At 49.5% G+C, this 12,478-nt stretch overlaps 1 protein-coding gene and 2 non-coding genes across 3 annotated transcripts in view; 1 reads left to right on the top strand and 2 right to left on the bottom strand.

Annotated features, from left to right (window-relative positions):
* Window positions 1–337: 337 nt before the first annotated feature.
* LOC138242853 (zona pellucida sperm-binding protein 3-like) lies at window positions 338–975 on the bottom strand. Its single transcript, XM_069198432.1, has 3 exons — window positions 818–975; window positions 623–740; window positions 338–424 (listed from the first exon to the last, which is right to left on the bottom strand). Exons 1-3 carry the CDS (start codon window positions 940–942, stop codon window positions 374–376), a joined length of 294 nt encoding a protein of 97 aa, XP_069054533.1. The 5' UTR covers window positions 943–975; the 3' UTR covers window positions 338–373.
* Window positions 976–10,779: 9,804 nt separating this feature from the next.
* Window positions 10,780–10,852, top strand: trnaf-gaa (transfer RNA phenylalanine (anticodon GAA)). The gene has a single exon. It is a non-coding gene; the product is annotated as a tRNA-Phe (tRNA).
* A 1,569-nt stretch (window positions 10,853–12,421) lies between these two features.
* LOC138243559 (U1 spliceosomal RNA) overlaps window positions 12,422–12,478 on the bottom strand; it is a 165-nt gene continuing 108 nt past the window's right edge. Inside the window, exon 1 of the small nuclear RNA XR_011192214.1 lies at window positions 12,422–12,478. This exon is cut by the window's right edge and continues 108 nt beyond it. This is a non-coding gene — a small nuclear RNA (U1 spliceosomal RNA).

Raw genomic sequence — 12,478 nt, 5'->3', positions numbered from 1 at the left:
CTGGTACCTGTGGACAAGTAACACCCAGGAGTGAGGGATCTGCTATACCCAGAGACCCACAGTCTACTCATCTACACAGTCCCTTTGTCCAGCACGGGATCATTCCTCAGTTGTCCAAGCATGGTTGTCTCCTGGGCAGAGATGCATCCACAAGGGATAGAGAACCAGACCCACCTTCATTCCGGCTGCCAGCACACCTGGACTCACAGCAGGCACAGACCTAATGGTCACCATACAGCTCCTCCCACCTGGAGGAGAGGAGGACAGGTGAGGCCTCCACCTGGCATGTCCCAGAGCACCCTCAGCAGGCTCCTTGCAGAAGTACCTCTTCACCTCCCTGTTGTAGGTGCAGGACTTGGTCCCTGGTGTTGCTTTAGCAGGAGCCACAGCCATGACAGTGCATGTACAGCTCAGTCACTTCATGCTGCAAGAGGGAATGTCACAGCATTAAGGGATCAAGGCCAATAGAGGGACAGAGAAGGACCTTCTGCCATCAGTGAAGGCAAGCTGGCAGCTCTAGGCACTACAGCTGCCACAGTCTGGTTCACATCTAGATCATGGATGGAAAAGCAGACAATGGATCAGTAGAGCAAGAAGGCTGAGCAGCCTTTGAGAGCAGTACCTTCCTGGACAGCTTCTTCTGGAAGAGGAAGGCATCAATTGTGAAGCAGAGCACATCCTTCTGCTTGGAGGGGACAAACCTGGACAGGCAGCCATCTGCCTTGCTGTCCACCATGCACCTGGGGACAAGGACAAGGATGAACCCCTGCAGGCTCTCGGGGCTCCTGCCCACCTCTCCTTCCAGAAGGGGCCGTACCCCAAGTTATCGATCACAGGGAAACGGGGCTGCGAGTGCTGGTCCGGTTTCTCGGTTACGTAACACGAGTGGATGTACAGCCTCTGCTCCGCTGTGGCAAAGTAGGCAGTGGCCTGGAAGTACATGGGCTGACCCAGGAAGTACTCATCCTTAGGAGAGAGCCGGACCCAGTGGGCTGGAGAGAGAGAGGCAGCATTAGACCTGCACACAGCACCCCCTGCTGGCAGGAGGAGCCACTCGCTCAAGGAGCTTACAGTTGGTGGTGAGCAGGACAAAGCTGTGCTTGTTTTTCAGGTCCTTGAAGAAGGTCCTTCTCCTGGCCCACGTGGGGACATAGCCAACTTTGTAGGAGTAGTGGAACCTGCAGGACAGAGGAGATGAGGGTCTTCTGGACACTTTCCCAGCAGCTTCTCAGCAGCAGCAGAGCCCTGCCTACCTGTTGTAGGAGCACTTGACCGGCACAGAGAAGGGAATGAAGTGATGCACAGGCGCACTGGAGGAGGGCGGGGCATAGCAGAGAGTGTTGGAGTACACCAGGCAGCCCTGGACAACCTGCGAGGTCACAGAGGAAGGGGTATTCCCAGGAAAGGCACTAGCCCTACAGTTCACATCAATACATTGCCTGTAGATGAAGACCCACTTACCGATCGCTCGGTACCGCACTCGTGAAGCCCGTAGATGAAGTAGAAGTAATGGCGTGTGGTTCGGCTGACGCTGCAGTTGCCCATGGTCACCTCCGATGGCCGACAGCTGAAGCCGAACAGGAGCCGACTGACCCTCACGTACATCCTGCTGGAGTCGCACCACACAGCCACTGCTCGGGTGCCCCCGATGGCCGGGCGAGCCGGCTGCCGCCCTCGCTGGGGAGGAAACAGGACGCTCTTGATGTAGGCGGGTAAGGGGCGGCTGCCGGGTTCATCTTCTCCTTGTCGAAGTAGGGCGAGTACGCGTCTCTGGACACGGGAAGGCGGCGAAAGTCGGGAGCCAAGGACTGCGAGTCGTTCTCGCTTGCAGACAGGTCTTCGGAGGGCGCATCTGCCAGGTTCAAGTCCTCCAACTGGGCTGCATCTTCAGGAGCCGGGAGGTCGGCCTGGAGCGCCAATTCCCGAGAGTCCCAGCCAGCCGGCCCAGCGGAGACCAGTGCAGGGAGCCCGGCCCCTGCGCACAGGCACAGCATAAAGAGAAACGAGCGCATCGCCAAATTAACGTCCCGCTTAATTGCTACAGGAGTAAAATAAGTAAACCACAAAACCGTGTTGAAGCAAGAAAGCATAAAGTGTGAACGCGGTGACTAGGTTTTTATACTGGCAGGACTTGCTACCAAACACCTGGTCACAATACCGCTCAATCAACACAATCAATTACACACACAGAGACCCGGATTGTTCTCAGCGTCTAATTAGAACCTGCTTCCAGTCTGAGGCGGGACTCCGTGAAGCCTCCTGAACACTTTCCCGTGTGTATCTGACCTCAGCGGAGGAGTTCCACGCAATTTCGACAGAATTAAATCACCCACACGTGTAAAATTTGCTCAGATTAATTTATTGTTCAATTAGTTTCTAATTTCCGAGGAAAGTGTGTTAAACTCGCTGTCAGACAGAGTACGGAACATGCGACACGTCCGTCCACACTTTCTTTTATCGAGGGGGCTGTTCTATCAACACGTACCGCAATGAAAATAATTTTACTATTTTTCATGTGTAATTGCATGTCATATTAAAATGTGTAATACAAGCATTTCTTTGTTTTCCAGTAAAGAAATACTGATCAGCTTTTGACATGATCTGATAATAATTTGTCTGATTTTCCAGAGATTGCTTTTGCTTCGCAGCACTGAGAACCTATGGAAGCCCGTTTCCGCCAGGGAGTAAAAAAAACGCACTATGGTATCTCAGAATTGTGACTTAGAATCATAGAATTGCGACCTAAAAACTCAGAATTTTGACTTTATCTCTCACATTTGCGACTTCGAAATAGCCCATATTTCATTGTCTGTCCTTTTGTTATTGTAACGGATTCGGGTTCTAGGGCTTGTGCCCTCACCGCTCCCACCCTACTTCGTGCCTCAAACCCCGTATTGGCTCAAACCCAGGTCTTGCTGGCTAGAACCCGAATCCGTTGCAATAACAAAAGGACAGACAATGAAATATGGGCTATTTCGAAGTTGCAAATGTGAGATATAAAGTCGGAGTTGTGAGTTATTAAGTCGCAAATCTGAGTTACTTAGCCGGAATTCTGCGATACCATAGCGCGTTTTTTTAACTCCCTGGCGGAAACGGGCTTTCATACATTTCAATTAGTCTGATCAGTGCAGGACAAGTTAATGTAGAATCATTACTATGTTTGTCTCTTGTTTGTATATAAATGAATGTCTTTGACAACTTAATGTTAGTTTTTAATTTAGTTTTACGATGTAGGTCATGCGTTAACATATGCACGAGCATACGAAATGTCTCACTCCTGATTCAGCTCATGCTCCATAGGAGAGAAGAGATTCCTCCTGCTTTTCGTACAATCATATCAGAACAGAAGCCCGTGTCGCCCAGCTCTGATTCAAGAGCGACTCGCATCTTCAGCCCTTTTTTTATTCGTGATCCTAATTTTCTTTAGTTATGATCAATATTGAACTTTTTCTAAATAAAACGACAATAATCAAACATGCAGGCAGACTTTTAAAAAGTATTAGGAGCTGACAGGGTTCCCCTTTGGAATAGTTGTCAGAAAATGTGAGAAAAGGAAAGGTACGTAAGCTCTCACACACAGCATTGGAGATTGGCATCTGATTGAAAAAAAAAACTACCTGTCTCCCCAGCATTTAACGGTGCTGTTGTTTTGATTTTACATATTGTTAGCATTTTATGAATTGTTAAAAGATTGATACACAAATCGCTAAATAAGAAAACGTAAAAACCCTAGCTGTAAGCAATTGGCCATTCATATTCCTGAATTTTAAATCCCTGTGTTTTTCTGTATCCGAATGCCTGGTGCAGCTAATTTGAAAGCAGAGTCTACCATTTACTGTATTGCAGAAGCGTATTGTTGCCACCAAGGAAAAAAAAATCCTGAGTTTACAGGAGTAAAGGAGGAAACATGCAAACACCGTTTAGAAAAAACACACACGTCTCAGGCCTTAACCATGCCAAGAATGGAATTTGAACCTAGATGAGCAGAGCACAATGGATTAGCAATCCAAAAACTCCTGACTCCTGTTTAATTTTCTTTTCGCTTGCTCGATTTGTAGTACGCTCCTCAATCCTTACAACCGATAAACAAAACGGCTTCATGTGCCACAGCATTCTGCTGCAGGTACGGGTTGCACCGTGTATTAGGCGAACCCGAATTAAATATTTCAAATATGTGAAGAATTTCATGAAAAAGATCACAGCCAATGTCAGCAAATCGGAGCCTGTAGGCAGCTTCAACAGAACAAAACGATCTGAAGCCGCAATTCTTTCATAGAGTGTATTGTGACACTCTAACCACACTGTTGCTATTACTGCTACTTCTGCTGCCGTTGGTTAAAACTCTACTCAGCGGGCAAGTAAAGGTGTACAAGGAATAGACTACTTTGAGCCGTCCAAATTCCATTATGTGAATTTAAGCTTTTTTTAATTAATAATAGCATTAGTAATACAATGCGTGTTCAGAAATGTTACTTATTAGCTTATGAAGCAACAGTGTTTCGACAATTTGCGGTCTTCAAAAAGTAAACGCTGAAGTTTTTATACTTCCTTGTGAGCAGATCACCTTTGATTTAGAAAAGGAAAACTTACTCCCCTGTTGCTTTCATTGCAATATCTGAATCGAGACCCAAGCGCTAAGAAAGCTGAATAACGCAAAAGACATATTCCCGATTTTAATTTAGATACACATTTTCTAATGCAGCTTTCATTACAAGACAGTCTATTTCTCGAAAGCGTGTTATGTAAAAAAGAGAAAAACGAAAATATATGCGACCCACTATGCCTTCCTCCAAATCTTTTTCTAGATCTCTTCGTCATACCTTCTCTTCCTCCCTGGGCCACTTGCCCGCTTCTCTCACTAAACCAGCATTCCGTCTCTTTACAGCTATCTGTTCCAAGACCAGGCTTTCTAACCACCTTCTATTCCTTTACAGATGTCGTCGACATAATATCATCCCTAAAGGATTTCGCCTTAAATTTAATACCTTTTCTTTTGACTCTGATACCACCCAGAGTAACACTCAGAGACTTCTAAAACAATTTTCTAGGAAACTAATGCTCTCTACCATTTTCTCCCTCAAAAAACAGATTATCCTTTCCGACAACAACATCAAAGAGGCTAAGGAATTTCTACGGCTGACAGCTCCACATCATCTTCCCTTCATAACTAACCTCATTAGATCTCTCAACTCTAAACTCTACCAGTTTCTCACTACAGAGAAGGACAAAAAACTCAGTCATCTTCTACAGAAGAAAACCATCAACACCCCGAACACCCTCACCAACCCTAACCTTGTTGTCACCATACCTTCTGACCTTTCCCTTTCACAGGATGAGCGATCCCTCCTCAGCAAAGGGCTCAGTTTTGTACCAGTTCCCAGGAAACTGGACATCCCCCAGACCAATGTCGACCTTAACCGCTTTTACCGCAGGATCCGTCTCAGAGCACATTTTGCCGACAATTTCTCTTCACAGGCAGCTGATAATAACCCGGTTATTGATGTCATTAACAACATTAATCCCAAACAGAGCTGTTGGACTCCCTCCTCTGGCCGTTTTCCACCAGTTGATTATTTCATCAACCAATGCACTAATCAAGCTCCCAAGGCACTCCGTATACCCAGTAAACATAGGTCTAACCTCACGCAAGGAGAAAATCAGGCGCTCCAGTCTATCCGCAACAGGGATGATATTGTCATCAAACCAGCGGACAAAGGAGGTGCTGTTGTGGTGTGGCGTAAGGATCTATATATCTTTGAAGCCTCTAGACAACTAACTGACACTTCTGCCTACCTCCCTCTCCAACAGGACCCTACCACTGACTACCAAAAGGAAGTGGTATCCACCATTTCCCTTTTTATCAGCAGTAACGAGCTCCCCCAGGAGGCGAACCGGCTCATCATGGAACATCCACAGGTATCTCAATTTTACCTCCTCCCCAAAATCCACAAACCGGACACCCCTGGACGTCCCATCGTATCAGCATGTAACTGTCCAACTACTTACATCTCAGCCTTTCTCGACAGCCTCATGAAACCGCTGGTTGATCTTCCCTCATACATCAAAGACACCAACCACGCGCTCCAACTTTTTAATGATTTCCAATTTCAGGGTACCGAATGCTACATTTTTACCATGGACATCACATCTCTGTACACCGCCATTCCCCATAATGACGGCCTTACAGCCCTCAAGCACACGCTGGACAAACGCACAGTGCTTGATCCACCCACCCACACCCTGGTACGCCGTGCAGAATTGGTCCTCACACTGAACGCATTCTCTTTCAATAATCTTTTTTACCAACAGGTCAGTGGAGTTGCCATGGGCACCAGAATGGGACCCAGCTATGCCAACATTTTTGTCAGCTGGGTAGAAGAACGCTTCTTCGCATCCTACACTGGCTATGTCCCTGACCTCTACAAGCGATATATTGATGACTGCGTCGGTGCCGCCACATGCTCCAACGATCAGCTTGAGTTCTTCCTGCACCATTTCACCAACTTCCACCCGTCCCTCAAATATACGGTTAACATATCTTCCACCACTCTTCCGTTTCTAGACATCCACTTGTCTATCAACTACCCCCGACTGTCCACTTCAGTTTATTACAAACCCACGGATTCACACAGCTACCTCCTGTACAGCTAATTTTACCCCAACCACACTAAAAACTCTCTTCCTTTTTCACAATTCCTTAGGTTACGACGATTATGCAGCGACGACATCGACTTAGAGAACCAAGCCCTCGAAATGTACTCATTTTTCATCAACAGAGGATACCCCAGCAGTGTGATTGACAAGGCCCTTGCCCGAGCCAAAAACACCCCCCGGACCATCAACCCGATCAGGAACTCCCGCCGTAAAAACTGCATTCCTTTGGTGCTTCCTTACCACCCTAACACACTTCCTATCCCCAGGACCATTAACCAGAACTTTTCCATCGTACAGGATGATCCCTCCATTGGGGCCCTCTTTTCTGACCGCCCTATCATCTCATATCGCCGACCACCTAATCTGCGTAACCTCCTTGTTCACAGCTCCCTTGACCGCCCTCAACAACCATCCACACCAGGCACTTTCCCTTGCAACAGAGCTCGCTGTATCACCTGCAAGTACACAGCCACCACCACACTCATTCAAGGCCCCTCAGGACAATTTCCGGATCACCCAGACAGCATCTTGTACCTCCAGCAACCTTATTTACTGTATCTCTTGCAGTAAATGCCCATCCATCTACATTGGAGAAACAGGAAGGAGACTCGAAGACCGCTTCAGAGAACACGTCAGGGCTGTGAAGATTAAAGATCTCTCCAAGCCCATTGTTTCTCATTTCACCTCTGACGGCCACAACCACTCTAATCTCTCTGTATGTGTTCTCAAAGACAGTTTTCAGAAACTCATACATCAGAAAGACCACCGAAACTAAAATTATTCTGCAGCTAGGATCACACATTCTCCCTTCCCTTAACGACAGACTACTGTTCTTTTAAATTTTCTCCATTCATTGGAAGTTTCATTTCACACCTCTCTGCACCCAATCTGACTTCAAACCTCTTGATTGGCCTCTCTTTCTGTCCCCTGCTCCCGCCTCTCACTCCTCCTCTCTCCCAGCCTTTGTTCTCCCTCTACTTTACCTTTGCCTACTGCCCTGTCTCTCTCACACCTGAAGAAGGCTCCACGGCCGAAACGTTGTGTTCTCTTTCTTCTTTTTTTCAGCATGGAATAAACCTATTACTTGACACTGATTTATGCAGAGAGTAGCGGGGGTGGGATGTCAGGGCCATACGACACTTCTTTACGTAGAGAGTGGCAGGCGTGCAATGTCAGGGCCTGACAACACTGCTTAACGCAGAGAGTGGAGGGGTGGGTCTCAGGGCCATATGACAGTGCTTAACGCAGTGAGTGGCGAGGCTGGGATGTCAGGGCTATACGACAGTGCTTTACGCAGAGTGGAGGGGGCGGGATGTCAGGGCCTGACGATACTGCTTTACGCAGAGAGTGGCAGGGGTGGGATGTCAGGGCCATACAACAATTCTTTACGCAGAGAGTGGCGGGGTTGGGATGTCAGAGCCTGACAGCACTGCTTAACGCAGAGAGTTTAGGGGGTGGGTGTCAGGGCCATACGACACTGCTTTATGCAGAGAGTGCAGGGGTGGGTGTCAGGGCCATACGACAGGGGTTAACGCAAAGAGTGGAGGGGTGTGATGTCAGGGCCATACGACAGTGCTTTACACAGAGAGTGGCGGGGATGGGATGTCAGGGCCTCACGAGACTGCATTATGCAGAGAGTGGAGGGGTTGGTATCAGGTCCATATGACACTTCTTTACACAGAGAGTGGAGGGGGTGGGATGTCAGGGCCATACGACAGTGCTTAATGCAGTGAGCAACGAGGCTGGGATGTCAGGGCCTGACCATACTGCTTTACGCAGAGAGTGACGGGGGTGGGATGTCAGGGCCATACGAAAGTGCTTAACGCAGATAGTGGAGGGTGTGGGATGTCAGGGCTTAACAACACTGCTTTATGCAGAGAGTGGAGGGGTGGGTGTCAGGGCCATACGACAGTGCTTAACGCAGTGAGCGGCGAGGCTGGGATGTCAGGGCCATACGACAGTGCTTTACGCAGATAGTGGAGGGTGTGGGATGTCAGGGCCTGACAACACTGCTTAACGTTGAGAGTGGAGGGGTGAGTGTCAGGGCCATATGACAGTGCTTTAGGCAGAGAGTGGCGTGGGTGGGATGTCAGGGCCTGACCATACTGCTTTACGCAGAGAGTGGCGGGGGTTGGATGTCAGGGCCTGACGAGACTGCTTAATGCAGACAGTGGAGGGGTGGGTGTCGGGGCTATACGACACTTATTTATTCAGAGAGTGGCAGGGTTGGGATGTCAGAGCCTGACAGCACTGCTTAACACAGAGTGTGGAGGGGTGGGTATCAGGGCAATACGACACTTCTTTTCGCAGAGAGTGGCAGGGGTGGGATGTCAGGGCCTGACGATACTGCTTTACGCATATAGTGGCGGGGGTGGTATGTCAGGGCATGAAGACACTGCTTCATGCAGAGAGTGGAAGGGTGGGTGTCAGGGCCATACGACACTTCTTTACGCAGAGAGTGACAGGGCCATACGACAGTGCTTTATGCAGAAAGTGGTGGGGGTGGATTTTCAGGGCCAGATGAGACTGCTTTATGCAGAGTGCGGAGGGGTGGGTGTCAGGGCCATACGACACTTCTTTACGTAGAGAGTGGCGGGGGTGGGATGTTAGGGCCTGACGATATTGCTTTACGCAGATAGTGGCAGGGGTGTGATGTCAGGGCCATACGACACTGCTTTACACAGTGAGTGGCGGGGTTGGGATGTCAGGGCCATATGACACTGTTTTACACAGAGATTGGAGGGGTGGGTTTCAGGGCTATACGACAGTGCTTTACGCAGGGAGTGGCAGGGGTGGGATGTCAGGGCCTGACGATACTGCTTTACGCAGAGAGTGGTGGGGTTGTGATGTCAGGGCCATATGACACTGTTTTACACAGAGAGTGGAGGGGTGGGTGTCAGGGCCATACGACACTTCTTTACGCAGAGAGTTGCGGGATTGGGATGTCAGGGCCTGAAGATACTACTTTACGCAGTTAGTGGTAGGGGTGGGATATCAGGGCCATACGGCACTTCTTTATGTAGAGAGTGGCGGGGGTGGGATGTCGGGGCTTGATGACACTGCTTTATTCAATGAGTGGAGGGGTGGGTGTCAGGGCTATACGACAGTGCTTTCCGTAGAGAGTGGTGGGGGTGTGATGTCAGGGCCATACGACACTGCTTTACACAGTGAGTGGCGGGGTTGGGATGTCAGGGATGACAACCGAGGAGCTGAGAGATCATTTCAGCATTTCGCGACCAACTCGGAATGACTTGCCTTTGACGCTTTTCAAAGCGTTCTTTGTGCACGACGACTGCGCCGCCTAGCAGATACAAATGGGTTGTACAACTTTGAACTAGCAAATGGAAGAGGGCTAAGCCCCCTCTCTTTTAGCCCAGGTTAGATCTGTCTCCCAGAATCACCAGGGCGCACACACACACACACACACACACACACACACCCGTGCCGTTGAAGTGCTCTGCTTCATTTCTAAGGGCAACTCAACATTCACTCCTACCCCGAGTGCAGAAAAGACAGCATCCACAGCAACAACAGCTCAGGTCTCTGCACAGGAGCTAAGCTGCCCCCATCTCCTCTGCTCTGCGGCTCCTGCGGAGTGGAGTCCTGCCTGGAGCCGCGTTTGCAGGCGGCGGCTCCCCGCGGCCTGTCTGTGCATCGTGTCCAAGAGCTCCTGGGAGGAAGAGAGAGCCCTCCCACTCGGGGGCTTTTCCACGGTCTGTGTGAGGAGGGGCGGGTGTGTCCAGTAGCTTATCGAGCGGAAGCCTGGGGCGGCGGAGAGCTGTGATCGTGCAGACCTTGAGGTGTCACCTCTTTGTCTGCTTTCCCGCCCCCCCTCCGCCCAAGCTCTGCTCCAAAGTAGCCCGGCAACCCCTCACACCTGCACGTGTCACAACCTAAGGTGTGGTCATGAAACACCCATGGGGTGTCGTTCTGTTCTTGCTAATTGTTTCCTGCCCGTCGCAGGCAGGAGTCCATGCGAGGAAGATGCGCTGGACAGAGCTCAGAGGGCGCACCTGGGTGGCTTTCCTTCAGAGTGACGTTCCTGCAACACTCTCCCGCTACTCTTGGTGCGCTCATGTCGCAACACACGAAGGCTGGAGCAGGTGGCCGTGGGCTTTGCGCACCGCCGAAATAGCTCATTTGGGAGAGCGTTAGACTGAAGATCTAAAGGTCCCTGGTTTGATCCCGGGTTTTGGCATTTTGTTTCATCGCGCCCTTTGTTCCTCTCTCCAGCGCACCCTGCCTAAAGTGACGCGTCCCTTTCTCAGCCCGAAACGCAAGCAAGACACCAGCAGCGGTCCTTGTAGGTTTCCGTAGTGTAGTGGCTATTATGTTTGCCTACCACGCGAAAAGTCCCCGGTTCGAGACCGGGTGGAAGCAGCCTCGTTTTGCACGCTCCTGTACTTCACAGAGGTCTTGAACGACCGGTCATTTGTTCCCAATGTATTTCCGGTGCCTTCGTGCACTCTTGTACCAAACGCACGTTCCTTCTGTACGTGGAGCCGATCATTTGCAATTGGGCTGTGCCGACAGACCAGGACGAGCTCTGTCGGCTCAAAAGCAGCGCAGGACCTGCAAGAACAACAGAAAGATTAGCATCCAGCAGGGGCCTCTTAGTGAGCCCAAGATCTCATCAAGAATCAGCTCCAGCAACAGGGCTGGGCGCATTGTTCCATTCTCCGACCACTCTCGGTGTAAACAAGTCCCTCCTGGTCTCTGCTTGAAATGCACTTTCCTGCGTTTGCTTTGGTGTAACTGGCTTCCCCTGCATGGGCGAATGTGAAGAAGATCCTTAGTAAGTCATTGAAGAAAACCAAGAAGAGGTCGGAGTGGCCTCTGTCGTTCATCAACGATCCAGTCAGGCATTACTCCTCCTTTTCTGCCAGTATGCGGATTCGAACCGGGGTTGTTGCGGCCACAACACAAATTCTGAGCACTATACGATCACAGCGAGTTACCGAGACATACACAGCCAGTAGGAAAGGATGTACTCTCTTTGTGTGACACTAGTCGGAAAAGTCCTGACGCTGCATTTCAACTGAGCCCTAGTATACATCAACCCTTCAACACTCTGAGTGCCAACTCTCTTGTGTGTTTTCTCCATCAAGCAGGTCATGAAGGCAGCAATTACAGTTTGCTTACATGACGCACGCACAACATGGCTGTATGCTCCCATATGGTCTAGCGGTTACGATACCTGATCTTCACCCAGGTGGCCTGGTTTCAGCTCCTTGTATGAGAACGTGTCAGTTTTGCCTCCTGCTTTCCAAAGATCAGCACCATGTTTTACGCCTCCCTCGAATATCGAAGCTGTCTCTAAATCTGCAAATGAAGATGAGTCGATAAACCACTTGTTTTTCGTATAACTATACATATATTCATTTATTACTGATTTCATTCATTGAGCACGGATACAATAGAGGTACAGCCATTCACTGTTTGACATGTCTGCACTGGTACAGAACCTAGCAATCAGAAAACGGGTGAAACTGTCTTGAGAATTAGCATACAGTACCGAGGCCCCCATGACCAAATAAAGGCTAACCTCAATAATCAGCCTAAATAATGCAGACAACAGCAAAACGACTGACTTTGAAAAGGGAATGAATGTCCGGAAGGAGTAGTGTAACCAGCTTGAAATGCTTCTCCGGACCTCTAACTAAAAGAAACCAGGAACCAGCAGTGGCATCGACTCCTTTCGAACTGGGATCCTATCGCAGCTCGTGGTGTCCTAACTCTCCCGTATCTGATATTGGACCAAGCACATCAGGAGAGAGCGCGAACGCAGTCCCCCACTACCAGAAATTATGCAGTCGAGATTCCC

The sequence above is a fragment of the Lepisosteus oculatus genome, chromosome 14, assembly GCF_040954835.1.
Source record: "Lepisosteus oculatus isolate fLepOcu1 chromosome 14, fLepOcu1.hap2, whole genome shotgun sequence".
In the NCBI taxonomy this organism is placed as follows: Eukaryota; Metazoa; Chordata; class Actinopteri; order Semionotiformes; family Lepisosteidae; genus Lepisosteus; species Lepisosteus oculatus.
The sequence above is the reverse complement of the archived record's forward strand: the minus strand, read 5'-3'. Positions and strand labels throughout refer to the sequence as shown.

Excerpts from the sequence above, each read along its gene's own strand:
- LOC138242853 (XM_069198432.1), bottom strand. The coding sequence starts at position 942 with ATGTACTTCCAGGCCACTGCCTACTTTGCCACAGCGGAGCAGAGGCTG. Across the intron at positions 741-817 it reads CCTGTGATCGATAACTTGGG|GTGCATGGTGGACAGCAAGG; the intron begins GTACGGCCCCTT and ends CCTTGTCCCCAG. Across the intron at positions 425-622 it reads AGAAGAAGCTGTCCAGGAAG|CATGAAGTGACTGAGCTGTA; the intron begins GTACTGCTCTCA and ends TCCCTCTTGCAG.